At 43.0% G+C, this 27,747-nt stretch overlaps 1 protein-coding gene across 2 annotated transcripts in view; it reads right to left on the minus strand.

Moving 5' to 3' along the window:
• The window catches only part of NPSR1 (neuropeptide S receptor 1), a 97,647-nt gene that overhangs the window by 34,284 nt on the left and 35,616 nt on the right, over positions 1-27,747 (minus strand). Inside the window, exons 3-4 of one of the 2 annotated variants that reach the window (XM_075919805.2) lie at positions 4,703-4,806; positions 2,295-2,388 (exon numbers count right to left, since the gene is read on the minus strand). The exons of the other annotated variant lie outside the window; for it this stretch is intronic. Of the exons in view, the coding sequence (XP_075775920.1) occupies positions 2,295-2,388; positions 4,703-4,806 (198 nt within the window). The remainder of the gene's footprint in view (positions 1-2,294; positions 2,389-4,702; positions 4,807-27,747) is intronic. 2 annotated transcript variants of the gene reach the window in all.

Raw genomic sequence — 27,747 nt, forward strand, 5'->3', positions numbered from 1 at the left:
AGTCTGGATTGCTATCTCTGAAAAGCTTTGAAATTAAAGAATTAAAGGTGCTGTGAAATGCAAAATCCTGTTCAATACACATCCGCAATATTTTCTTTTTTAACTACCTCATTTAAAAAAAAGTAGTATTCTGAGCAATACCAATTGTGGCTCTTGTTTGTGTGTGTATCTTTTTCCTTGATGAACATTTCTATTGAGAGGCTTTGGAATTTTCTCCCTTGCTCCTGGCCTCAATAGTTTTTGGAACACACAGCAGGATCTCTTTACACTGGCTTTCTTTGAGCTCTTGTCTTCACTGGAGTGTTAGCTTGAATGATCGACACTAGCAGTAACTCAAGTTAGCTTAGCTGGAGCGAGAGCAGTCATATTGTGGTGCTCAAGTGATTTTTCTAGTGTTTAGGCAAGCAGCACAGGGTTGCTGGATCCCCACTGCAATGTTAGCTCTTGCATCCCCACCGCAATGTTAGCTCTTGCATCAGCAACACCTGAGCTAGCTGTCTTACAGCTCCACTTAACTTCACCTAGAAGTGTGTGTGGGGACAGGCCAGGTGCCTGGGCTGGCTGCCTTGCACCAGTTTTGGGGGTTTTTTTGGTTTTTGGTTTTGGTTTTTTTTGTAAATACTTTAATGCCTTGTGGCTGGTGAGTCTTACTTATTGGACATATGTATAGGATAAATAAAATCCTCTAAGTCTCTGAATAGGGTGTTTTTATATGACAGGTTGAGAACCTTTTTCTACTACCAAAAATAAAACAGTGACCTTGCTGATTTAAAACCAGGATTTTTGGATTATTGTAGTGGCCATGGGTAGAACCTGAAGCCTCAAACCTTTAAATTCCAGTCCAAACTCTGACACTATCTTTATGCCTTTGATCATATCACATTGTCTCAGATGCCTTTTTTTTTTTTTTTTTTTTTTTTGTAAAACTGAGACAATATCTCTTACTGAACGCTCCAGACTGAGGCTTAATTAATGTTTGTACAGCTCTCTAACATGTTGTATGAGGCAAAAGAATTGAGATTGGGCTACAGAAAGGATTTGATTCTCCATTGTCTTGGACCTTCTAGAGCAGTGTTTCTCAAATGGTGTTCTGTGGAACCATGGTTCCACAAGAAAATTCCATTACAATAACATTTTATAATCCAAAAAATATTAATGAATTTTATTGAAAACAATTTTCATTTGTTTGCCATGATAAGTGTCCCTGTGTAAAGCAAGCTTAGCCAGAGAGTGGGGACGATGACGTCACTACTCAACACTGATATCCATATATTAGACTGTTATTAGGGGTTCCACAAAATTATTTTGTGTTTAAAAGGGTTCCGTAGCCAAATAAAATTGGGAAACACTGTTCTAGAGTCATTAGCACCCAGGCATACTGAGAGTAAAACTCCTATTGACAGAATCCTTTTTGTAAGAGATCTTTAAGCACAGCCTTTTTCACAGGAGTTTCCTGTTCTCGCCTCATATTGTAATTGGTCTCTGGTCTAGCCTGGGATCTCAAACTCCTTCACAAAGGATGTTAATGGGCATAAGAGGCAGTGAATATTTAAGAGCACCTTATCCCATTCTTTGGGATGTAGAAGGTGTGGATTCAAATCCCTGCTCTAAATCTTAGATCCATATTTCCTCAACCAATTATTCACCCTGCTCTGGGACTGAGTGCCCAAGATCATATGGATGAAACTTCAGGCAAGTATAGGTGTGTGGGAAAGATTAATGGGGATGTGTAGGGAAACTGCTTTATATCTTAAGACTTGATTCTGCTAGAATTTCAACTCTTCCAATTTTCCCTTTGACACCCTTGTAAATATGGGTGATGAGCTGGTACTCCTTCAAAAAGGATGCCCACGGAGCATAAATAGCATTGTGAGCTAAAGGTAGTTTGGCAAGTCTTGCATAAAATAGCACTTCTTGCATCTGCTCAGGACTTGCTTTTTCCATTCTTTGGGTACAGACACACAGCGGCCAGCATGCATGTGCAATACAGAAGTTGTAAAAATAATGGTTCAAATTAATTCCTGATGTGATGCTTGTAGTCAAGAGAGTTGCACTACGGTTTTGTCCATTGGCTGTAATTAATTTCCCAAAATGCTGGAAGATAGAGGAAAACTTTATACTTTTAAAAATAGTTTTATTCCACATTAATTTATAGTCTTGGTAATATTATATTAATACAGGCTCTTAGTACACTAATCATAATAGTACTTCTTTCATTTAAAATTTGTTGCTTTAGCATCTTTAGTTGGCTAAACAAGATCTAGAGCAGCAGCAGAGTATAAAATTTCTCTTACCTCCTTGAAGGAACTTCATTGGATAAACTATGGCATGGTATCGATCTATGCTGAGTGAAACCAAAACATAAGTTGAAGCATACAGAAGCACAACCTGAGGCAGAAGGCGGGGGAGAGGGGAGAAAACACACACAAGCATTTGTTGTAGATTGACTTAAAAATACAGTGGGTAGAATTCTCAAGGGGAATTTTGCTGATGATTTCAGTATTTAACTTTTAGGAACACGGTGTGAAATATCCAGCCCTGAGTTGAATGCCCACATTCCATTATGCAATACCTACATGATTTGCAAAAGCCATTACACTGAGTGGGGAGATGCCTAAGCTGCTGATAGGAAATTCCGAGAAAAGGCATGTGGCTTAGGCCCCACTGGTCAAAGGAAATTAGGTGCCTAATCTGGGTCTTAGTGCGAGTGCCCTAATCACTAGGTTATGGGATATTATGTGGGGCAAGTCTCAAGTTCTTCTGCTGATGATGTTTAATTTTCTCTAAAATACATAAATATTCCTTGGGCCAGAAAGAGAGAAGGAGACTGACTCTATAGCCCTGTGCTTCCACCTTAGATGGGAGGTTAAGTTGAAGGCCCTATTCCAGTGAGTATTTCAGGTGGCTTTGGCCTGATCTTCTGGATCAGGCCAAAAAGGCAATGCCCACTCTGTGAATCTTGCTTAGGCACAGGTGTGAGTTAGGAGCCAAACTACTCATGGTGTCAACAGTATGGCAACTCCATGCATTTTCACTGATGGAAAATTTAGGACTTTACCAGTGGAAACATAAGCAGCTCATCAGGTACTTTGATCTAAATTTTGAATTGAGGTCACTTTAGGCATGTAAGTTCCTTTTGTAAATCCCCTTCTCTCCCCTCCCTCTCCCCCCAATATTTCTCAGTATGTGATATTTGGCTAACAGAGCATGATCCTGCTACCCTTCCTTTTAGTACCTTATTGCTGCAGTCACAATAATGTCAATCAGTGGGCCCATCTTCTAAGTAAAGTTGAAGCTGAGTGTGAGTAAGGCTGGTAAAATCTGTTCCTAAAATTCCATTTGGCTTGAGGAGGCTGAACACAGCAAGGAAGCAGCACTCATTCTTGCAGCTCATACAATTATTATAATTTCCTCTCCTCAGTCTCAAATTTTGATTGCAATTGGCAAGGTCCAAAACAATAGAATTAGATCTTAAATTTGCATACAAAAGAGCAGCCCTATGAAATACCATCATACTTCATGATCAAACTCCAAGAGGGTGCTGCATTCCTAAGAAGAGATGGTATGACCAGCTTATAAATAACTCTTGTTCTGAGCTTTCTGCTGCCCAGTGGACACACCTGCACAGGAGTATTTTAACCAATGAAGTCTGCATTATTTCTAGTATTACTGGATAAGATTATGTTCCTAATTATTTGAATGTGAAATACTAGGGCTGTCAAAAGATTACAAAAATTAATTGCGATTAATCACGCGATTAATTGCATGCGCTGCCTCTTTGAAATGCTGCGGCAGCATTTCAAAGGGCCAGCGCTGCGGAAGCCCGCTATCAGCTGGAGTCCCCAGCTGACCCTGGCTTCCTGCAGCGCTGCCCTTTTGAAGCGCTGCTGCAGCAATTCAAAGGAGCAGCACATTAGGAGCCGGGGATCAGCTGGGGATTCCAGCTGATCCCTGGCTCTGGGTTGCAAAGCCCCTTCAAAGGGGCAGTACAGCATTAATGCCTACCTTAAAAGGACTAAGGTGTTAATCCTGTCCTGCGTTAATCACAGGCATTAACGCAGGTCAATTGACAGCCCCTGAAATAGCACTGATTTTCTGTGGAGTTGCTTTGGGTTTACAACAGGCTAAGTCAGATCAGAATCTGCTTTGCTATTTTTGGACTAAGATTAGACATATGGATTTCTGAGGGGGAAAACCATCAAGGGAGAGCTTTTCAAAGGCACAAATGTCTCTTAGGCACCCAGCTCCCAAGAAAGTTCAATGTAAATTAGGGGTCTCTGAAATTTTTTATTTGAAAAATCTCCCCTGATTAGTAATTACTCTTAAATACTGTTGCTATTACCCTTAAATGGCACTTTTCAACATTTCTTCTGTTTAGTGAATGGGAGACAAGAGACAGCATACATTTAATGGATATGATGCTCAGACAAATTCAGCTCTGGTGTAAGCAAAAGCTGATCTATTGACTTGAATGGAATTTGTAGCTGCTTGCAATGTTCTCTTATTTTTTCTCCATTCTCATATCTACCATTAAACTTTCATGTCTTGTACTTTAAATGCCAGGTCTGTTAACTTCTTTGATTGTGGGTGATTTAAGGGCTTTTATACAACAATTTAACAAGCACATGGGGATACAAGACTAAGTTCTTATCTTAGTCTGGGTGCACGGCACTAGATATTAGATATTGAATAGTTTCTGTACCTGCAAGTAGCGAACAACTCTGCACACAAGATCAGGGGCCATGAAATCTCCTGTGAAGCGCCAAATTATATCAGTCAGTATATTTATGAATCCTGTAAAACAATCTGCAAAGAAAAATAAAGATACATGAATGGAAACTAATATGTGGCAGAAGTTAGTTAAGTTATTTCCTGCCACATCACTTATTGTGTCCTGTTCATTATAATCTAAAGATTCATCGGCCTAGTGAGACAAAGCAGCCATTTTGTGAAACAATTAAATGTGGATTGTGAGTCTGGAAATGCACTACATTACCTTTTATTTTCCTTTATCATCTTATCTTAATCTAAAGTAAAATCCATTCAAATCACAACAGTACTTGAAACACAAGTTCAATTTTTAGGCAACACCGAGATCCACAAAACTCCCATTCAGCTATCATGAAGCCTTACTTAGTGCTTAATCTTGGTGCTTGGTGCTTAGCACTAAAAATTCCTTTGGTGCTTATGTTTCTGCCTCTGGGCATGTGCACCAAAACCTCACTCTAGGCACACAGATTCTTATTTCCCACCCAAGCCCCAGCATGATTCCAAAAATGGGGCAAAATAGGTGTTTTGTTGCCTGAGCTATGTGGAGCCCCGATCTGGTAGGAATGCTCAGAATGTGCCTACTAAACTAAGCCTTTAGTCCAGTTCATGCAACAGATCATCTCTCTTCCCCACAGCTAAAACTCTGGCTCAATTAATATTTAATTATTCAGGTATTTAAAGTAGAACAATTTCAATAGGAGATACTAAGGAAGACCCACCTCAGAATATCCAGTAGCCTCATGGTTAAGGCACATATAAGGGAGGTTTTGAACAAGACTCTACCAATCCCCATCCCAGGAAAAGATGCCTCACTCAGGATTTGTGGATTGCAGTGTAGTTTCTGTGGTTTATTTCCCCGCTGGGTGTCATGATGCTCGGCATTACAACACTCAATTCCTCATGAACCCACTCACTTTCATGAACCTCAACCAAAGTAACTCTTTGTTTTTTGCATACAGAGCAACATAATAATGACCATATGTGTCAGTTTCACATATGAGTCAGGCTATGTCAACACTGAGAAGGTTTGATGACAAAAGTGCTGTGGACAAGAAAAAGTTAGCAAAAGTGAAAATGGGTCCGACTTGTTTTTCTGCCTCCGATTGTTGACATTTCATGGCCACGTTACTAGTTCTCTTGTCAACAGACGGAGCAAATCAATGCGGGTAAGCATCCCACAGTGCAGTGTCATGGGAAGGGAGATGTGACACCTGCATTTCCTGGGATTCTTTCTGAGTTCTCCCACCACATTCTCAGCTACTAGGAGCAACATCATGAGGAGGTCTGTGATCTCTCTGTGCTGAGGACTGTCAAAGCAGCACAGCAGTCTCTCCAGCCCTCCCCCTGCAGCAGCAGTCTGCCTGCTGCTATGTTCCTAGCAGGGCAGAATGGGAGCATTCCAATGATTTTCTCTTTGTTCTCCAAAGTAAGCAGTTCTCTCAGCTGTCAGATGCTTCCAGGAGCTTTGAAAAGGGAGGGGCACATGCCTGCAGGGCAGCAGAGATCAAAACGCTGAGCAGCCATCAGGGAAGGCGTTGTGGGATACTAGCAGAAGCCAGTTCTCTCGACAAAACAAAGTCTACACTGGCTCTTTGTCAACAATAAAGGGAGGGGAAAGACAAAAGTCTCTCGCAGGGCTGGAGGTTTTTTGTCTCCAACTGGTGTTTTTCCCAACAAAAGTCACATTGTAGTGTGAACACTCTTAGGGTATGTCTACACTACCACCCTAGTTTGAACTAGGGTGGTTAATGTAGGCAACCGAAGTTGCAAATGAAGCCCGGGATTTGAATTTCCCGGGCTTCATTTGCATCTTGCCGGGCGCCGCCATTTTTAAAGCCCCGCTAGTTCGGACTCCGTGCCCGCGGCCACACGCGGCACGGACTAGGTAGTTCGGATTAGGCTTCCTATTCCGAACTACCGGTACACCTCGTTCCACGAGGAGTAACGGTAGTTCGGAATAGGAAGCCTAATCCGAACTACCTAGTCCGTGCCGCGTGTAGCCGCGGGCACGGAGTCCGAACTAGCGGGGCTTTAAAAATGGCGGCACCCGGCAAGATGCAAATGAAGCCCGGGAAATTCAAATCCTGGGCTTCATTTGCAACTTCGGTTGCCTACATTAACCACCCTAGTTCGAACTAGGGTGGTAGTGTAGACATACCCTTACTGTTTTGTCAACAAAAGGAAATTTTTGGTGACAAAACATGCCAGTGCCAACAAGACCAAAATGTTCACATAGGGCTGGATCCTCAATACAACTACTCACATGTTTAAAGTTAAGCATGTACTTAAGAATTTGCTGGATTCTGAACAGAGTCCTCAGCAATTAGTAGGATTGAGACCATGATGTTCTTGTTTTATTACAAATTCCAGAGTAGGACTAATCTAGTCCATAGTTTCAGTGAGTTTTGCAAAGCATTACTGTGTACGTGTCCAGGTAAGTCAATGTCTGGGCCACTTTATGGCTTTGAGTCATGTTTGCTTAGTTTTCAAGCAATAAAGGGCAAAATTTAGATTGGGTTTTGTAAAAGCAATTTTCAGTTATAACAAACCAAAACTGCAACTTTTTTCAAATTATGTTGTTTCAGCCATATTGGTCTGGACTAGATCCAACTCTAATTTCCATCCATAGTAGAAGTACTGGCAATCTTTTCTCCTGAGGTTTCCAGCCTTCTTGCTACAGACCCATGGATATTTTATCTATTACCAATATAGGATTGCATTTGGGTAAGATGTTGGGTTAGCACCCAGATGTACAAATACTTACCTCAACTGAACCAAATATCTAATAGTTTCAATAAGGTTCATACCTCATTACCTTTTTATTGTCCTTTTCACTATATCAGAGGAACACGCTTCTCTGAGTGCATCAACACAGCACCCTTAGCTAGAAATAAACTATGCAATTTGTGCTATGCAAATTGCATAGCTTATTTTGAGTGTATTTCGAAATAGCTTATTTTGTAATTAGTGCTGTCTATGCAGTGCCAAATGTCAGAATAACTCGCTATTCCAAAATGTCTCTTAACCTTTGTGGAACAAGGGTTACTGGGATGTCAGACTAAGCTGCCCGTTATTTCAAAATCTTTTTCAAAATAATGGGCTGCTTCAATAGACATGGAATAGCTATTTTTGGATAGTTCCAGCATCCCAAAATAGCTCTACAGTGTAGACGTACCCTGGCTGAAAACCTCTCTGCCGAAATAGTGTCCCTCCTCCCCATTGAAGTCAATGGGAGTTTTCCATTGACTTTGATATGGCCAGGATTTCACTCCTGGACCAATTATTTTGCAACCATCTCTGTTGTCTCTTTATAGTTAACCTCCTTATGTCTTTCTGATCATGCAGCTCATATCATGGATAAATTCATGCCCCAAGCCCTGTTGTGTGTGTAACCCAAACCCATTGCTTATAAAGGCAGGATGGTGACATAAAAGAGCCCAGTAGTTTCTCTGTTACAGGCTGAACAAATCAACATTCTAAGCTGTTCAGTATTTTATTAAAAACTTTACACTGAGAATCAACAAAACTGTTATGCTTCAGTTCCATTGAACAGTACTGAGTTCTTGTATCTTCTTTACAAGTCCCTTCCTGGAGGACATTTGATTTGAAAGTGCTATGACTGCATGCATAAAAAGCTGCTCTTCAAAGGAAAATGGCACATCACTCCTGCAGCTTTCCATCATGGAAAAAAGCATGCTATGGGCAGATTTCTCTGTGACCTGGATTCTGTGAACTGGATCTAGCTAATGTTTTGACTTCTCTGCACATAAAGCATGCATGACATGAAAATATTCTCATTGCTGCAATAATTAGTGAGCCTGTATTATGGCTTTATCTTTATTTAATCCTTGGTAAGTTATTTCTCTCCCTGCCGTAATTGTCCTTCATACTCCATTTTCCCTTGTGTGTCTGCACCTATTCCTTGATGCTTTCCATCCTTTTCTGGTCTAGCTAGGATTTTCTTTTGGGGCCTTTATGATGAAGGCTGCTCAGTAGATTAGTGGAAGTGTCATATTTACATAATGTAAAGCATTCACCTTGGCACTTTAATGCGTTGTTCTTTCCTGCTGATATATCCCATGATAAAGCGAAGATGGTCCATGAGAAGAAATCCCTGTCACCCTTGTCTCTGCTTCAGGACCAGCTGATATTGAACTATTGTGTTTTACTTGCCATTTAGGGACTATGTGGCCTCCTGCCTCTGGCTGTGTGTGACCCTGGACTCAAACAGTCCCAGATCGCTAGCTCAGACATTTGAAAGGGCTGAATATACTCTGTCTTTGGACTTGTTTTGATAAGCAACAGATGAGTATCCAAACTTCTGGGTGTTTTCTTGACTAGATTCAGCCTTCCAGATGCTTTGACATCTGGAGATTGGTAGTGTATTTTGGTTCTTTTTAATAGCTAAGAGAGTGGATGAACTCTTTAAGCTCATCACCTATCTTTTTAAGAGCTCAAAGCATTTTGGCTGAATCTTTTATGCAGTACAGCGTGTGTTTCCTGGAGTGTGAATGCATGAGATTAAATACAAGGCACCTATAACCAAATGGAGATGTAGATTCAAATTGTTTCTTCCTCTCTAAGGGTATGTCTACACTAGCCCCCTAGTTCGAACTAGGGAGGCTAATGAGAGTGACCAAAATTGCAAATGAAGTGCAGGATTTAAATATCCCGTGCTTTATTAGCATGTTCCCGGGTGGTCGACATTTTGGAAATTGACTAGCCCGGAAGAACTGCCTGCGTCTACACGCAGCAGAGAAGAGCAATTCCAAAATAAACTCTTTACTTCAAATTACCAGTTAAACCATGGAATGAGGTTTAACTGGTAATTCGAAGTAAGGGGTTTATTTCGGAATCGCCCTTCTCTGCCGGGTTAGTCTATTTCCAAAATGGTGACCGCCTGGGTACATGCTAATGAAGCGTGGGATATTTAAATCCCACGCTTCATTTACAATTTCGGTCGCCCTCATTAGCCTCCCTAGTTTGGTTAATCGACTATACTATTACATCCCTAATTCCCCCCTGCCCTCCCTCTGAAGAGCAATGCAGACTTCAGCTCTGGGAGAATGTGGTTCATGGGCACAGAATCCAGGAAACCAGTCCCCAAATGGGATCAAACCCCCAAATAAATCAGTCTCACTCTGTGATTTTCACACATTGAAAGCTCATTCATGTAAGCCCCCTTAAACAACAAAAGTAGGATGTGCACTAGGGATGTAAGTGTGTAGTTGAGTCAACTATCTGATAAGCCTAGAAGTATTGGGTAGTTCAGTCAGCTACTCTCTTCCACCCCCTTGCTGGCTGTGTATCTGTGCTGGGGTGGAGCTGGCTTAAAAGACAGTTTTCCTCAGCATCATATCTGTGGTACTACTTGCCCATCCCCATGCTGCTGCCTCCGGTAGGGGCAGCAGCACAGGGTGGGAGGACAGGGGAGGCTTCCAAGCCGGCTCTTACTACATTTAAACTGCGGAGCCACAGCAGGGGTAGCTCCGGGACCCAGCGGAAGCCGGGACTGAGAGCCTTCCCTTATCGACTAACCTGTTGTCAATACAAATTGTATTGACAACACGATTAGCCAATTATCTACCTCTTAACATCCTTAATGTGCACACTGGTTGTTTCCCTCAGGTAACAATTATTTACACTGGGGTTGATAATAAGTAAAGATATTTTTGTTAAGTACAAGCAGTAGGATTTAAGTGATTGCAAGTGAAAAAAGGCAGATCAAAATAAATTACAGAATTAAAATAGAAGAAAATGCATAGCTAGTGCTAATACACTGAAGCTTATTTCAAACTTACCCTAAAACTGTTCATATTTCAGGCAAACCTTCAAGTCAGAGAGGTGACCTGGGTCCCTGGCTCCCCTTTGGGGTGTGTCACACCAGCCAGAGGCAAAGACTGATCGTTTCCCAGCTTAAATAAGTTTCCTTTTAGGTGGGAACCCTTTGTTTCTACACATGCCTTCTTCCATGGAAAATTACCTGGTTAAACTGGTACCCCCTCTCCTACCAGCTGGGGTGATCACATGTCTTCCTGGGACGAACTACTGCTTAGACTGAAAGGATAAACAAGGCTGTTCTCAAGTCGTTAAGTTGATCATCCAGTCATTAAGGTGTCCCAGTGTTAGAAACACCGTAGAAGGCTTTCATTTGTACATTTAAAACCATAAATCATCCATACCCGCATATTTTTAACTTTATATACAAGAGTGATACATACACTAAAAGAAGATATACACATATAGCAGACTGTGACATTAAAACTGATAGATTACATGAGGTATTTTGACCAAAGCATCTTCAAAGTTATGCTTATTTGTTTTAAGACGATTTCCTAAAGGATGAGGGGAGGGGGGCTGTCAATGGTAGTGGCAGTCTAGGCTGTGTTTGTATTTGACAAGCCTTTTTTATTATAAGTATTGCTAGATTGTGTACTCAATGTACTGTACAAGCTAAGTGTAGCTCTCAGAGCCTACACATCTGATTTATCAATTTGCTCTTTAAGGGTGTTCCTAAACTCGAAATAAGATACGCAATGTGCACTATGCAAATTGTTTCTTATTTCGAAACTCTCTCAGAATAACTTATTTTGAAATGTGGCATGTCTACACAGTGCCAGATTTCAAAATAACATGCTCTTTCGTGCCACCCCTTATCCCTTGTGTAAAGAGGTTTACCAGGATGGCAAAATAGCGCACCCATTATTTTGAAAAATATTTAAAAATATATTTTGAAATAACAGGTGGCTTGTGTAGACACGGTATCCCGAAATAGCCATGCAGGCTAGACATACCCTAAGAGTCTCATCTCCATGGTACCAGGGTACCATTTAAACAGCTGGCTTCCTTCCAATAAATAGTCTTTTAATTATAAATTCAAGAGATATCTAACCTTTCCATCCCCAAACAATGCAATCTGACTAGCTAGTCAGCTTTTTATGCCAATATCACCTACTTTCCCTACTTCGAAGGATCTTGTCTGTGTGCCTTAAGCCTTCTGCTTATGTTGCTAGGCAATCACAAACACAGTAAATAATATTTCTCCCTCCCCTCCAAAGTAGAGGGTAAAAATGTCAGACTGGTTTTTCCTTCTGCTTTTGATGGGGAAAAACAACTCCATTTACAATTGATGAATCTGAAAGTGTTCCATGACTCATAACAATAAGATCACTCTGCATATACAAAAATACACAGGATGCTTCCTTTTCAAAGAAACTATAATTGCACTGATATGGAGGAAGAAGATTAGTGGTTCTGGATTGAAAAGAAAAAAAATCTTATTTTTAATTGCTTTACAAATTCTATGGAACATTAAATAAATTAAATTATAGTGGTCCAGGTAAAGTAGCATTTGCTGTTAGTAAGAGCCAAATCCTGGTTGGGTTTAAGTATATTCCTTTGACTTCAGTAGACAAACAGGGTTTGGCCATCTGTGTCTGAAGCTTTTTGATCTTTAAAGACCTGATCCAAAGCCCACTAAGTTTTTGTCTGAGCTTCATTTGTTTAAGAAAATGTAAACTTTCCAAACTGTGACTTTTTTTTTAATAAAGAAAAAGGAAGTTCATTAAAAAGAGCATCAGTGAAGAGTGGGGGTGCGGAAGATCTTGTCATTTCCAGGACACGTGAAGCAAAGCACTGAAAACACTGCTAGAACTTTTAGGGCTGGAAAAGATTGCAGCGGGTGAGGCAAAATTTGACAATATTGGACACCAGAGGTCATTTATACTCTTTTACATATTGTGTTCTGTGGAATTACTTTGCATAATCACTGGTGTGATTGAGGGCAGAATTTGGCCCCAGAGAGTTGTGACTAATGGAGCCACTAAATGCATAAAATGACTAAAGAGTCTCCTGTAGCACTGCTTTGTGAAATGATTAAAGAGAATATAAAAATGAAAAGGGTGTGCACTAAATGTAGATATGCCATGGAGACCAAGTAAAATAGAGACCATTCCATCACCCAGAGCAAATTAAGGTAATTAACAAATGAATGTGGAAATACACTTACGCATGGTCATTCTTCCTTTGTTATATGGTCACTAGAATTTCCCATCTGATATATTTGACTCCATATGCAGGATGGCTAGAACTAGGGGAACGGACAGAATTGCTGAGACCCTGGGCAAGGTGAGAGGGGGCCTGGCTCTGCTCACACAGAAGGGGTGCTGCCTCAGGTAGAAGAGGTGAGACAGGTGCAGCCAGCCCTCCCTGCCACCCGGAGCGTGCCGCACCTTGCCCCGCCCCCTCCCCCCACAGCCAGCCCTGAGAGCTGCTTTGAGTGCTGTCCAGGACTCCAGCTCTTATCCCTGAGCCCTTTTGAATCACTGGACCCTGGGCAATTGCTATTTTCCCCACCCAGTCGCTGGGCCTGGCTAAAACCAAAGACTAGTCAAAGGGAAAACAGCCTGACACAAGTGGATAGCTCATTATAAACATTAATTCAGCCCACCATCTTGGTAACTAAGTAGTGGCAGACTCTCACCCAGAACAGCTCAATTATTTAATTATCTTTAAGGGCACTGCTTTGTGTGGTCACTTCCCCTGAGAACTCTGCAGGATGTTTCGGTGGGACGTGGATTTCTATGAAGCCATCACTTTTTCATATACAGTAAAAGCTCTGTTCTCCAGCACTCAGTTTAATCAGAAAACTAAATTAACCCACATTTCTGATATTTCCCGCTACAAACCTGCAGTCTACTACCCAGGACTAGGATACTGCCCAGCATGTTATCCTACAGCACATTCTGCACTCTGCTCATTTTATGCAAAAGAGACCAAAAGTCAAATAAGCAAACTGAAATCAGATTTATTAAAAAAGCAGTTTCCTGGGTATGTCATAGGGTCATTATAGATTCAGCCCAGTCTCCTAGACCTACAATGATAACTGATAAAAACAATGAGTAGTCCTGTGGCACCTTAAAAACTAACAAAATATATAGGATCATGAGTTTTTGTGAGCAAAACCCACTTCAACACATGAGTTGAGGAAGAAATAACAGAATCCAAAATATATACAACAGCAAAAGCAGTTAGGACCCATGTTTATTAAGCTAATTGAGTGGTCTGGATGTGTCCCATTCATAGCTTTGAATGTGAAAATGTGAATGTCAAAGGCAGGGGAAATTGGCTTTGTAGTGCATTAACCAGTTAATGTCTTTATTCAAGCCCAGGGTAAAAGTGTCAAATTTGAAAATGAATTCTAGTTTTGCAGTATCTCTCTGTAATTGGGAGATAAAATTCCTTTGTAGAAGAATGGCTACTTTTAAATCCATGGCTGATTGACCAGGTAGGTTAAAATGTTCCCTGTAGGTTTGTGTGTTACCATTCCTGATGTCTGATTTGTGTCCATTTATTCTTTGTTAAAGAGACTGTTCAGTTTGGCCAATATACATGGTAGAAGGGCATTGCCGGCACTTGATGGCATAGATCACATTGTTGATAAGGATGACGCTGAGACAAGATACCAACGAGCCTCGTGAATCATCAAAGAAAGATTAAATTATGTTCAGTATCATTCTAGTGTTATGTATATTTTGGACATATCACCCACTATGATATGTAGTGTCATAAGATAGACTACTCTATAAAAAACCTGTATTCAGCTAAGTGCTTTAAGAAATGAACCTGCAATGAAGCACTACTACTGGATTGGTGAGAACCTGTGTACTATTTTATGCTTTATTTATTTTATTGTAAGCAGGATTTGAAGGAATGTGTCCCTTACACCTAGTAAGAAGAAACCCTGGTTATGGCAGGTGAATACAACTGGCTCCTGCTTTGTTAAATATTCAGCTGATAGAGTGGTGTTTTACTCATTGTAATCAACTTGGCTGGTGTTGGGTCACAAATTGTATGAATTCTAATTGCAATGTCTGTGATTACGGTGGGAATACCAAAAAAAGACTGTGCTAATGGCTCTGAAAAGGGAAATACTCGCAGTTTAAAGAATGGGAACTCTGGGTGTATGCATATCAATACAGTTTGATCTTGTTTGCTTAGATTTGCTAGATAGTCAACTGATATAGTGATATTTTGCTCATTGTAATCAATTTGGTTGTTGTAGAGTCACACATTATATTAATACTAAATGCAGGAATTGTGAAATATGATCACTAATGCTTGTAATTACTGAAGGAATGCAGGAAAGACAGACTGTGGTTAGCCCAGTTCTAAAGGAGAGAGACACTGTCAGCTTAAAGGACATCAGGCAAATAAGGACTCCATTGCCAGAGTTCTGTGAAGTTAGGAGGGGAGGGAAGGACTCTAATTTAGTGGGCTACATGCCCTTCTGGTGTTGGCTGTAAGACTGGTTCAACCTGTTTCTTCCCACTATCTCTATGGTAGAGCTCAAATAGGCTCCATAAGGAATCTTCTATTTGAAATTTACTCTAGGGCTATGTCTACACTGGCGGCTTCTTGCGCAAGAACATCTTGCACAAGGGTTCTTGTGCAAGAAGTCTTGCGCAAGAAAATGTCCACACTACCATGTGTGCATTGTGCTTTTGCGCAAGAGCTTCCATGGCAGTGTGGATGCTCTTTTGCGCAAGAGAGCTCGGATGGCCATTTTAGCCATAGGGCTCTCTTGCGCAAGAAATCCCTGCCGAGCTTCCACATTGCCCTCTTGCGCAAGAGCTCCTGCACAAGAGGGCTTACACCAGATAAAAAAGAGTGTAACTCTTGTGCAAGGAGCCCTCTCTTACCATGCCGTACTGTAAATTTCTTTGTGCAAGAGCAGGCGGGCAGTGTGGCTGCTCTGCAGATTCTTGCGCAAGAACGGATGTACTTGCGCAAGAAGCCGCAAGTATAGACATAGCCTTGTGGATGCTGAAATTTCTTGTGGCTGGATTGTGCTTTGGGCTGAGAGCTGAGATCACTGGGTTTTGCCCAAAACCCAAATCTACCACAAGCAGGCAGGAGCAGCAAGAAATTGGCAGTCCGGGAGATGTGGAAAGAGGCCAGCAGGGTGCGATATGCAGCCAGCAGGGTGGCAGTGGAGAGGGGAAATGAAAGGCCAGCAGAGCAGCAGTGGAGAAGTGTAATGAGCAGCCAGCAGGACGGTGGCAGAGAGCAGTGGGCAGGTGGGTGGCAAGTGACCAGCACAGTGAGTAAGATGCCTCTTTACCTCCCTCCACCCAGGATGGGAGGTAAGCTCTATAGCTGCACCTCTGAACTCTGGGGCTGCCTTGACCAAGGGCAGCGACTGTGAGTGGAGTGCAGAGAAGGGTTGGGCATGTGAAGGGGACATTTACATTGCTGGACTTAAGAACCTAAAAGGAAAAGGGCATTGCCCAACCTAGTTAGAGTGGGACTGTTGCTCATGGTTTTTATGAACTCAGTTTATGGCATTTTCCCAAATTAATGCCATGTTACTCCTCTTGCTTTCATTAATATTTTCTTTTCTATTCTCAGACTCTGTGCTTGCCAGTGAGGAAGCATTGTCTCTCAGTAATGCCCAAGGGGGGAGTGGAGTGAATTTCACAGGCTACTGGGTGGGAAGCTGGAGCCAGGTCTGTGTTGGATAAATGGAAGGGAATCCCCTAGATCAGTGATTCTCAACCTTTTTCCCATGGAGGAACCCCTAAAATAATTTTTCGTATCCCGAGGAACCCCTACCTATGAAAACATTTGCTTGGACAGAAAATGTTGACAGCAGGCAGCGCAATTCAATTACTGCTAAATTATTGTCAAGAAAATTTATTTGTAAAGAGCTGTTTATATATGTCAGCTTACAGTGTAAGGAAAAAATTGTATTTATTTATTCCACGACTTCTCAAGAAACCCTTGACGATCTGTGGAACCTCAGGGTTCCACGGAACCCTGGTTGGGAAACAGTGCCCTATATATTGAACCTGGCCTTGGCTGCCGCTGGCTCTACCTGGCAGAAAGGGTACATTGATATTCCATTAGTAAAGTATAACTCTTTTAACCAGAATATTTGATTATCCAGCAACCCCCATTTCCCTAACATGCCAGAACAGTTTTTACTGTACATAAAAAAACAATAAATGGTCTGGTAGCACTTTATAGACTAACAAAACATGTAGATAGTATCATGAGCTTTCGTGGGCACAGCCCACTTCTTCAGATGACTGGAGTTATGAGTAGAGGATTTGAAAACTAGAAATAAATAGGAGAGGGGAAGAGAAAGGAAAGGGGGAGAGGGAGGAAACAGGGCATCATTAAGTATCTGGAGAATGGGTACTTAAACCTAAGCAGATAAAGATCAAAGTCAATAGATAGATTGCTGAGACAGGAAGGATACCGCTCAGAAAGCTGTTAGCACCTTCAGTGATAGAGTCCCCACCAGCCTGTATCTTGATTGAGTCCATTAGCATGTGAATTGAATTTGTGTATGTACTGTAATTCTTTCCCTGTGGATTTGGCTTGAAGAGCTGGCTTGTGTCAAGACCACCATCTGCAGGTCTGTCAGAGTGTGGTTAGGCAATGTTCTCCGATTGGTTTTTGTATGTTCTTTTTACGTATATCTGATTTGTGTCCATTGATTCTTTCCCACAGAGACTGTTCAGTTTGTCCAATATATGTATAGCAGAGGGGCACTGTTGGCATTTGATGGCATAGATCAAATTACTAGATGTACAGTCAAATGATCCTTTGATTTTGTGGCTTATGTTTGCTCCAGTGATGAATTCGTCAGTGTAGATATATGGGCAGAGGAGTTCTGTTATTTTCTCTTTTGGGTCTGTCTTGAAGTAGTTCGTGTCTGGGTGGCTTTTTTTGGCTCTGTCAATTTGTTTTTTCACTTCCCCAGATGGGTATTTCAGTTTTATGAATGCTCTGTAAAGATCTTTTAGGTGATTGTCCCTGTCTATGGGGTCAGAGCAAATCCGGTTGTATCGTAGGGCTTAGCTGTGTACAATCGACTATACAGTACATGGTTATCAGTTGCAAGTGTAGTTTTGATTATTTTTTCTTGCTGCTGAGAATAGTCCTGCTGAGACATGGTGACCTAATGGATCTGGGTTGTCAACCTTTGGCACGTGGCCACCAGAGTAATCCGCTGGTAGGCAGAGAGACAGTTTGTTTATACTGGGACTACAGTTACACTGCCAGGTTTTTTTTTGTTTTTTTGGTGGAGGTTTTTTCGGAAGAGGCACGCTCATTTGCATATCTTCTTCCCATTCTTTTTGCAGAAGAGGTTTTTACAATAAAAAGCCCTGTGTAGACAGGGCCATTTCTCAGAAAAAAACTCTTTTTCGCAAGATCTTGTAAACCTCATTTTTTGGGGAATAAGGGATCTTGCACAAAAGGGTTTTTTTCCCTGACAAATGGCCCCGTCAACATGGGGCTTTTTAGTGGCAAACCCTTTTTGCGGAAAAGGATTGGCAGAAGATATGCAAATGAGGTCCTTTTTCCTATCTTCTGCCAAAAAAATGGCAGTGTAGACATAACCTCAGTGTCTGCAGGCCTAGCTCCTTGTAGCTCCCATTGGCAGTGGTTGCCCTTTCCAGCCAATGGGGGTTGCAGGAAGTGGCATAAGGGCCATTGCTGCTTCCGATAGCTCCCCTTGGTTGGGAACAATGAACCACAGCCACTGGAAGCTGTGGGGAACCAGGCCTGCAGATACTCAATGTAAACAAACTGTCTCTTAGCCCACCATCAGATTACTCTAGTGGGCCATGTGCCAAAGGTTGCTAACCTCTGTATTAGATTTTACAGAGGCTTTCTACTAAGTTGATTTTTCTGTGCTTGACACCATCTGGTAGTATTACATCACTTTCTATACCATGGAAATACAGTAAAGAGAACATAAAAGGGGGTGTTTGGAATTGATTTATTTACAGCCTCAAATTGCATGAGGTAATGTAGCAGCACATTTTGTAATGCAAAGCAGAGGGCATTTTCTTGCAATAATACAAGGTTTCCCTTAGCTGAGTTTTGTGGGGGGTTCTTTGCGTATGCATTTTCTTCACCAATCTCTACCAAAAGGAAACTTCTTTCATGGGTTTAGGAACCAATAGTTTGTTGTGCTCAGCATGTAAGGGAGGGATCTAAGTTTTACAGCTCTGTGTGATTGCCTCATTGCACTGATAGGGCTCTACACCCATAAATACTGTGTCTTTGAAACTACTTGACAGTTTTCCCCAGAGCACTGGCTTGCCAGTTAACTGTTTATAACACTCCCGCAGTTATACTGTAACTTTAAGTATCAGAGTGGTAGCCGTGTTAGTCTGAGTCTGCAAAAGCGACAAGTAGTCTTGTGGCACTTTATAGACTAACAGATTTATTGGAGCATAAGCTTTCGTAAAAAAAATCTCTTGATTTATATTTCATGGTTGGCGGTTTGTTGCAGAGCTGCTGTCCAACTTCTTAAAACAGCTGATTTCGTTACAACCCAGGAGACTCAGCTGAGCCTAAAATAAAATGAACTGAGTGCTTTGAAGGGGCTAGATAATCAGATCACGAGACCAAAGTTTTCCACCGAATGGGTATAACATAAGCAGAAGCAGTATAGGCTTTCATGCCCCCACCCTCCACGCATACACGTCATCTGCTTATGTAGCCCACAGAACTTGAAGAGCATCCAATGAGAAGTAGAAGGGTTTCCACACTCAACCATTCATTAGACTACTTTCACTGACACTGTCATAAGGGTGCTAGTATTTCCAGCTTTGGAAATGCCTTTCTGATATGGACTCAAACCACTTGAAACTCATTTCCTACAGCTATCAAAACAGATCTTGTTACTTCTGACCTGGTAGGATTTGAATTGGTGGCCTAGGATGAAAGACTCCTCATCCTATTAGTAGTCTCTAGAGCTATTTGGACATAAAATGGGTATGCTCTCCAAAGGATTTTAAAGTCTGTTTCTGTTTATTTTCTTCCTCCCTCTCTCTCTTTGTTGGAAAAGAATCATTAGTTGCTAACAACTAAGTTTGCAAAATCTCCCTCCAGACAACATAGTGCCATTCCTTAAGCCCTTGCTTTTCATACGCTAACCACTAAAGCACGAACAAACAGCTGGCAATGGTCCGGCAACAGCAATGAGTGCTACTTCTTCCACCATCGTGCTGGACAGCACCACAAGCAGGCAGTATAAGGCTCACACAGCAGGTTTAATTGTGAATGAGGCCATAATCGCCGCTTCATTTAAATTTACATGGCTGCCGTGCTGAGCCAACAAACAGCTGATCGGCTCAGCGCGATAGTCTGGACGCTCCCCTGCCGACATCAAAGGTATTTGTCGACCACCCAGATAAACCTCATCCCAGGAGGTTTACCTGGGTGGTCGACAAATACCTTTGATGTCGGCAGGGGAGCATCCAGACTATCGCGCGGAGCCGACAAACAGCTGATCAGCTGTTTGTCGGCTCAGCGCGGCAGCCATGTAAATTTAAATGAAGCGGCAATTATTTAAATCGCCGCTTCATTTTACTGTGTCGGATAGCCTAATCTACATGCCTCTGGCGACAGAGGCATGTAGTCTAGACGTACCCTTAAACTCCTCCACTAGCACATCTGTACCACTGCACTTACACCATTCAAGCAGTGTAGCTGTAGACACTCATTATAGCAATGGGAGTTAATCCACCTCCATAAAGTCAGGTCCACACTACAGGGGAAGGTTGGCTTAAGGTTGCAATTCCAGCTACCTAAAACACGTAGCTGGAGTCAACGTACCTTAAGTTGAGCTTTGTTTGCATTGTCCTCACAGCGGAAGATCAACAAGAGAAACTTCATTCACTTCTCCTGAGGAGTAAGAATACTGGTGCTGATCTTTAGTAGACCTGCTAAATCAACTGCCAGAAGATCAATCACCAGAAAGCATTAGTCTTCCCTCAAGTAGAAACATAGCCTGTGAAAGTTGGGGACTAAGCTGACAGCCATTTTTTTTACCTGGTGCTCTCTAAACCCTAAGTTTGGTCAACTTAACTGCATCACTCAAGTGTGGATTTTTCACTCCCTCAGCAGTGTAGCAGAGTTGACTTTTTAGTGTAGCCCTGGCTCAGTCAGAGGGTATGTCTACACTTGCACCCTAGTTCAAACTAGGGATGCAAATGTAGGCATTCAAAATAGTCAATAAAGCGGAGATTTAAATATCACGCGCTTCATTAGCATGATCTCACCGGTGCGTTACTCCAATTAACAGCTGTTTCAAAAGTGAAAGTGCGCGCCAGGATGCATTAGTTTGAACCAAACCAAAAAATGAGGAGTAATGTTACTTCAAACCAAGGAATTTTTTTGAGGAGTAACATTAGTTCAAACCAATGGGTTTGGTTCAAACTAACGCATTCCGTCGCGCACTTTCACTTTCAAAACAGCTGTTGATCGGAGTAACACGCCGTCGAGATCATGCTAATGAAGCATGGGATATTTAAATCCCTGCTTCATTGACTATTTCGAATGCCTACATTTGCATCCCGAGCTCAAACTAGGGTGCAAGTGTAGACATACCCAGAAAGAAAAGTAGGTTGTTTTTCCCTTTTAACATTGCTCATCCTGAAAATATCCTACTTCAGTGTCACGTTGCCATGTGCAGCACTCTAGTTGCTGAGAACAGTTTCTGAAAATACTGTGCCAGTAGACCTGGAAGTAAATTAATGTAGCTTAAGTCAATGTTCTTGGATCTACTTAGTACGGTGTCTTCACTGCAGTGAGTTGGTAGCAGATGCTCTCCGATGAACTCCACCTGTGCTGCTCATTGGGCTGGAATACCAGAGACTATGGGAGAGCACTCCATACCCAGGGCCGGATTGAGGCATGGGCTAGCCGGGAAACTGCCTGGGGCACCAACCTATGGGGGGCACCTGATGGCAGCTGTAAGGGGTGCGCAGCGCCCCTTACAGCTGCCATCAGGAGCCGTACGCCCGGCTACTGGATTGTGGGCTGCAGCAGCTACCAGCGGCCACCCTGCAGCAGCTGCCCGGGGCGGGGGCCGCGTTAACCCCCACAGCGCCAGCCAGCAGCACCCTTCCCCCCGCAGCCATGGAGCCCTGCACGGCCAGGCATGGCCCGCCCCGGATGGCCCCAGGCTGCTCGCCAGCAGCAGTAGCTGGGCTGGGCCGGGTCAGGCACATGCGTCCTGCTGCCGCCAGCTCTACGCGCCCTCCCCCACATGCCGGGCGGATGCGGGGCCACGCATGTGCCCTCCCCCAACCCGGGGCGCAATTAACCTGTCTACCCAGGGCGCCAGAATGGCTCAGTCCGGCCCTGTCCATACCAGGCACATTAAATCAATGCTTGCAGGATCAACTGCTGTCTGTCAAGCCTGCGGGTAATGTAGAAAAGCCTGGAGCATGGATTCCCTCACAGCATCAAATAGGAAGCGTTCTTCCATGTGGACAGTCCCATGCTGTGTCTTGTGACTGAAAATCAGGTTTAATGTAGTTTGACTAAACACAGGATAGCTCAGAATAAGGAACTGAAATCACTACCTCCTCAACTTCTTTGCAGCTGTTCTAGTATGCCAAGAATATTGAGTTATTGCTCAATATCTTACATGCTGCTGAAAGTGTGCCCCGGCTTTCCACGGCGATATTGATAGAACATCAGTTAGAAATGCAGCATCAGAGATGCTGGAGTGAAAGATCTTCAGGAATTATACATTGAATCTTTCACCAAACCATAACTTGTCACAAAAGTGCATGACATTTCATGGGGCACTTGGAGTTAAAAGCAGTTACTGACATGTTCTTGTGAAATACATCATAAAATGGTGTAACTTGGGGGGCAATTTCTGTGCCTCTTTTCACAAGTACAGTATAATTGTGATAGTCAATGGGTTGAAGAACTTGTTTAGTTTGTAAATATGTGTAGACTAAACCTGGTAAAGACCTCTCCTGTCCCTTAGCTAGTGTTAGTCCAGGTGCTTTCAGCTCATTAACACAGCTGAGAATTAAACAGATCCTTATAATTCATAAACAGCATTTCCTTCAGGTGAGCCAAAATGGGACAGCTTCCCATCAGCTTATGTGAGGAATAATAGTGATCATACAGATTGGGACAGAAAGCACCTTGAGTTAGATTCACTAAGAACTTAAGTGGTATACCACTGGGCATCATGACATCTAATTTTTAAAGAGCTGAATTATCACAGCTCTGTAAAAGTTAAATGGAATTTGAAATTCACAAAGCCTACGCTCCTATACAACGCATGGGAAGAGGTAGATGGCTTTCAATACAATCCACAGAAGACAGAACACGAGGTAGAGACTCACCCAAGCTAGCCAATGGGAGATGTCAATGACAGGGGTCTATCTTAAGGTCCTCCCTTCCCTCGAAGATAGTCACCTAAGCCTGGAATGCCAGGGGACATCTCTCTCTACTTAGCTATCCAAAAATAGGGACCCTTCCCCTTGCAGTCAGATGTCTTAGGTGCCTAATTTTTAGGCATGAGGAAGATGCCTGTTTCCACACACAATAGGAGAGGGAGATTGTGATGGTGCCCACATTATAATTCTCAGCTCAATGGTTACAGCACTCGGTACACAGGAGACACAAATTAGTCCCCATCGCCACCCCTCCAATGCCACTCCCCGCCTGAAGGGGAAAGGATTTGAATGGGGTATCCCACACCTCTCAGGAGAATACTCTTACCATGGGCCTATGGGGTTTTGTGATGTCAGGTTCCTTCAGTCTCTCCTGTTAAAACTGTTCCACTGTGGATTAGTCATTAGAGCAGGGCAACTGGTCTCTAGGTCTCCCAGCCCCAATCTATACCTGCATTCTGTCTTGCTCCCCAGCTCAGTGATACCCTCATTATTTATCCACAGCTTCAACAGGAGACATAATCCATAATTCAGTGGTTAGATCACTCACCTAAGGCTATGTCTAGACTGCAAGCCTCTTTCGAAAGAGAGCGTCTAGACTGCACGCGGAACTTTCGAAAAAGCAAGCTGCTTTTTCGAAAGAAAGCAGCAAGTGACTCTGGATGCTCTCTTTCTAAAAAGCCCTGTTTGCTTTCAAGAACACCTTTTTTCGAAAGAGCACTTTCTAAAAAAGGCATTCTTCCTCGTGCAATGAGGTTTACCGCCGTCGAAAGAAAAGCCGCGTACTTTCGATTTAATTTCGAAAGAACGCGGCTGCCATCTAGACGCAGGTGAAGTTTTTTTGAAAAAAGGCTACTTTTTTAAAAAAAAAAACCTGAGTCTGGACACAGCCTAAGAGGTAGAAGGCCCTTGTTCAAGCCTTTCTTCCTCTCCAGAAAGAGGGGAGAATTAAACCTGTATCTCCCACATCCCTGATGATTTGATGAATGCTGTAAGCACTGAGGGTATATCTACACTACAGCGCTAATTTGAACTAACTTAGTTCGAATTAGTTAATTCGAACTAACTTAGTTCGAATTAGTTAATTCGAACTAAGCTAATTCGAATTAGCGCAGCTAGACTTAAAAACTAGTTCGAATTAGCGTTTTGCTAATTCGAACTAGCATGTCCACACAGAGTGGACCCTGAACAGAGGTTAAGGATGGCCGGAAGCAGTGCCGGCAGGGCATCAGATGAGGACTTAGAGCATGGAGCTGCTGTCTCAGGCTAGCCGAGGGCTGTGCTTAAAGGGACCCGACCCCCACCCTGGACAGACAGTTATCAGGGTTCCCCGCTTGCAAAGCAGTCCTGGCTTGGAGTGCCCTGAGTGCCCACACGCGGAACATCACAGCACTCGGCCATCACCCCGGCTGCACTTGCCGCAGGCTGCCATCCGGGGGGAGAGGGCAATCGGGGGGCTGCAGGAGAACTTCCACCCCGAGAAGCCCGCAGAGCCAGCCCAGTCCTCCCCTTCGGGGGCGCGTACCCCATTCCTCCCTCACCTCCTTCCACTTACCCTTCCCTAGCCCCCCTTCCTGATGTACAAAATAAAGAAAACGTGTGGTCAAAAATAGAATCTCTCTTTATTGAACAAAACGGGGGGAGACTAGGAAAAAGAGGTGGGAGAGGGGAAGAGAGAGGCCGGGAGAGGGGAGGGCAACTAAAATGATCAGGGGTTTGGAACAGGTCCCATATGAAGAGAGGCTAAAGAGACTGGGACTTTTCAGCTTAAAGAAGAGGAGACAGAGGGGGGATATGATAGAGGTCTATAAAAGCAAGAGTGGTGTAGAGAGGGTTCATAAAGAAAAGTTCTCCATTAGTTCCCATAATAGAAGGACTAGAGGACACCAAAGGAAAGGAATGGGTAGCAGGCTTCAAACTAGTAACAGAAAGTTGTTCTTCACAAAGCCAAGAGTCAACCTGTGGAACTCCTTGCTGCAGGAGGCTGCGAAGGCTAGAACTAGAACAGAGTTTAAAGAGAAGTTAGATCAAGTCATGGAGGTTGGGTCCATGAAGTGGTATTAGCAAGGGGGTAGAAATGGTGTCCCTGCCCAAAGTTTGTGGAAGGCTGGAGATGGATGGCACGAGACAAATGGCTTGGTCACTGTCTTTGGTCCATCCCCTCCAGGGTACCTAGGGTTGGCTGCTGTCGGCAGACAGGCTACTGGACTAGATGGACTTTTGGTCTGACCCAGTATGGCCATTCTAAGCTCAGGGTCGGGGGTCTCAGTGGACCACCTTGATTTTCATGCAAACCTGCTCCTGGGTGGCCAGGCTAGTAGCTATCCTGCCCTAGACGGCCACTTTCCTGTGCCTAGTGCGGAGTTCGTGGACGAGGTCCATGATGTCTGCACTAGACCGGGCGGGTGCCCGCCTCTTGCGGTCATGGCCAGGCTCCCGAGAGCCGCCAGCCTGGTCCCGGGAAGAGGCGGAGGGCTGGGGGGCAGCAGGTGGCTGGCTCATGCTGTGCCAGGTGCAGGGTCTGCTGGCTGGGTGCTGGCAGGCTTGCACCTGGCACGGGCACCGTAGCCAGCCTGTGCCCCTTTAAGGGCTCCGGGGCTGGGAGGGGGGCATACGTGTTTCCCTGGTGGTGCCCAGAGTGGCCACCAGGGAAAGCTGGGGAGGGCTAGCCTCCCACTAGTTCGAATTAAGGGGCTACACTAGGCTTAGTCCTCGTGCAATGAGGTTTACCTAGTTCGAACTAAGCGCTCCGCTAGTTCCAATTAAGTTCAAACTAGCGGAGCGCTAGTGTAGCGCCTACGAAAGTTAATTCGAACTAACGTCCGTTAGTTCCAATTAACTTTGTAGTGTAGACATACCCAGAGTTAGAAATAATAAGGTGAGCTGCTGTTTCTTGCCACTTCCTTCTGTCAGATTGGGTTCCCTTCCAATTCTTACAGAAGTCCTTCCACGCACACTACTAGATCAGGCTCTGCATGCAGGATAAGCAGGCAAAAGCTTATCTTCCCTCAGTTGATAGATCACTCTGGAGCTTAAGTGAGAGAGACACATTCAGATGTCCAGAAGGAAGAAGCAGGGTGCATACCCAGAGGCAGAAATTTAAGGATCTCGGGAACTTTTACCTCGAAAATGTACGTGCCAAGTGAGTTTAGGCATTTGCAAGGTGTGGTCAGCGTTTTTGTGGCTCTCAGTTGAGCTAAAATTGAGGGTACGTCTAGACTACAGGGTTTTGTCAACAGAAGTTTTGTCGATAGTATCTGTTGACAAAACTTCTGTCGACAAAGAGCATCTAGACACATTCAGTTCTGTCGACAAAGCAAGCTGTATTGTCGACAAAACCCTGTAGTCTAGATGCAACCCTACAGGCAATAACACCTTCTGTCGACAGAAGGTGTTATGCCTCGTAAAATGAGGTTTACCAGCGTCGACAAAACTGCTGAGTTCTGTCGACGTTATGTCGACAGAACTCAGCGGTAGTGTAGACGCAGGTATAGTTTTGTCGACAAAAGTCCACTTTTGTAGACAAAACTCAGTAGTCTAGACAGACCCCTAGACACACCTTGAGACATAAGTGCCTAAGTCTGGGATTTAAGTGCCTAAGTACATTTGTGATTCCCACCCCATATAGTAAAAAATAAAATCCCAGCGTGAACATCTGAAAGGCTAACAGTATAGGAAATGCAAGAGTGGTTCAAAACAAGGTAACGATTACCCAATGCTGCAACTGTCAGAACAAGAGTGATGTTTTGCTCTCTCCTGATAGAAAAAAAAAAAGTGCACAGCCTGTGTTACTGGATGTAAAGTGTACCCATATAGTACAAAGGCCAGAACAATCAAACAGGAGGCAGAAATGGCTGTTATTTTAAGATAACATGGCATCTATTTTTACTGCTGGGAAGCAAAGGAAAACCTCTGGACCAGTATGTGTTTTCACAGGAACATATTAGACAGGGAATGTAATAAGTGTAAAAATAGCTGCTGTTTTTGTACACTGGGACTTCAGAAGAACTGGTGGCTTTTGTGTGTGTGTGTTTGTGTGTTGTGTATGTGTGAAGAGTGCTATATATAATGTTAGTGCTTCTGCACTGTATCACATTTTGGTGTCCAGGGATCATAATAATACTTAGTTAATATTAGTAAGTGCTTTGAAAATGTGAAATTCTAAGAGAACCAAACCCAAATGGAGCTGTAAAATTCTAAAGAATTTGATTACCTCCTTCACCTGATCCAAAGCCCATTGAAGTTAGTGAAACTTTTCCTGCAAAAAGGGATGGATCAGGCACTATTTTTGGTTTTGAGGCCAGGATCCAAAGAAGAAATACTAAAATACTGTATAAACAGCCTCTCTCATTCTGTTGTATTTTCACTCAAAATGAAACTACAGAAGAGTTGACACTGCAAGAAGTCATGTGACATCAAGGTTCTCAACATCCTTCCTAAACCAAAGAGATGAACTTTGGGTGAGTATCCCAAACTGTGGATGCCCACTTGAACCAAGTTAAAGATATGAACTGAGTATAAATAGTGCAGAAATAGTCTTGTTTTTTAAATGAATTCACTTTAGTGCTTCTTTTGCATTCTTCTCATCAATATTCTCGCAAAAATTCAGAATGTTTGCTGAAATAGTGACTTTTAAATGAATGCCGAATAGTCACAGAATTTCAAATTTGTGTTGCATTCACAATGACAACCTGATTCTAAGATAATCCCATCAAAGAAGCTTGAATTTCTTTTTGAATAAAGAACATTC

The sequence above is a fragment of the Pelodiscus sinensis genome, chromosome 2, assembly GCF_052426305.1.
Source record: "Pelodiscus sinensis isolate ZL-2025 chromosome 2, ASM5242630v1, whole genome shotgun sequence".
Lineage (NCBI taxonomy): Eukaryota > Metazoa > Chordata > Testudines > Trionychidae > Pelodiscus > Pelodiscus sinensis.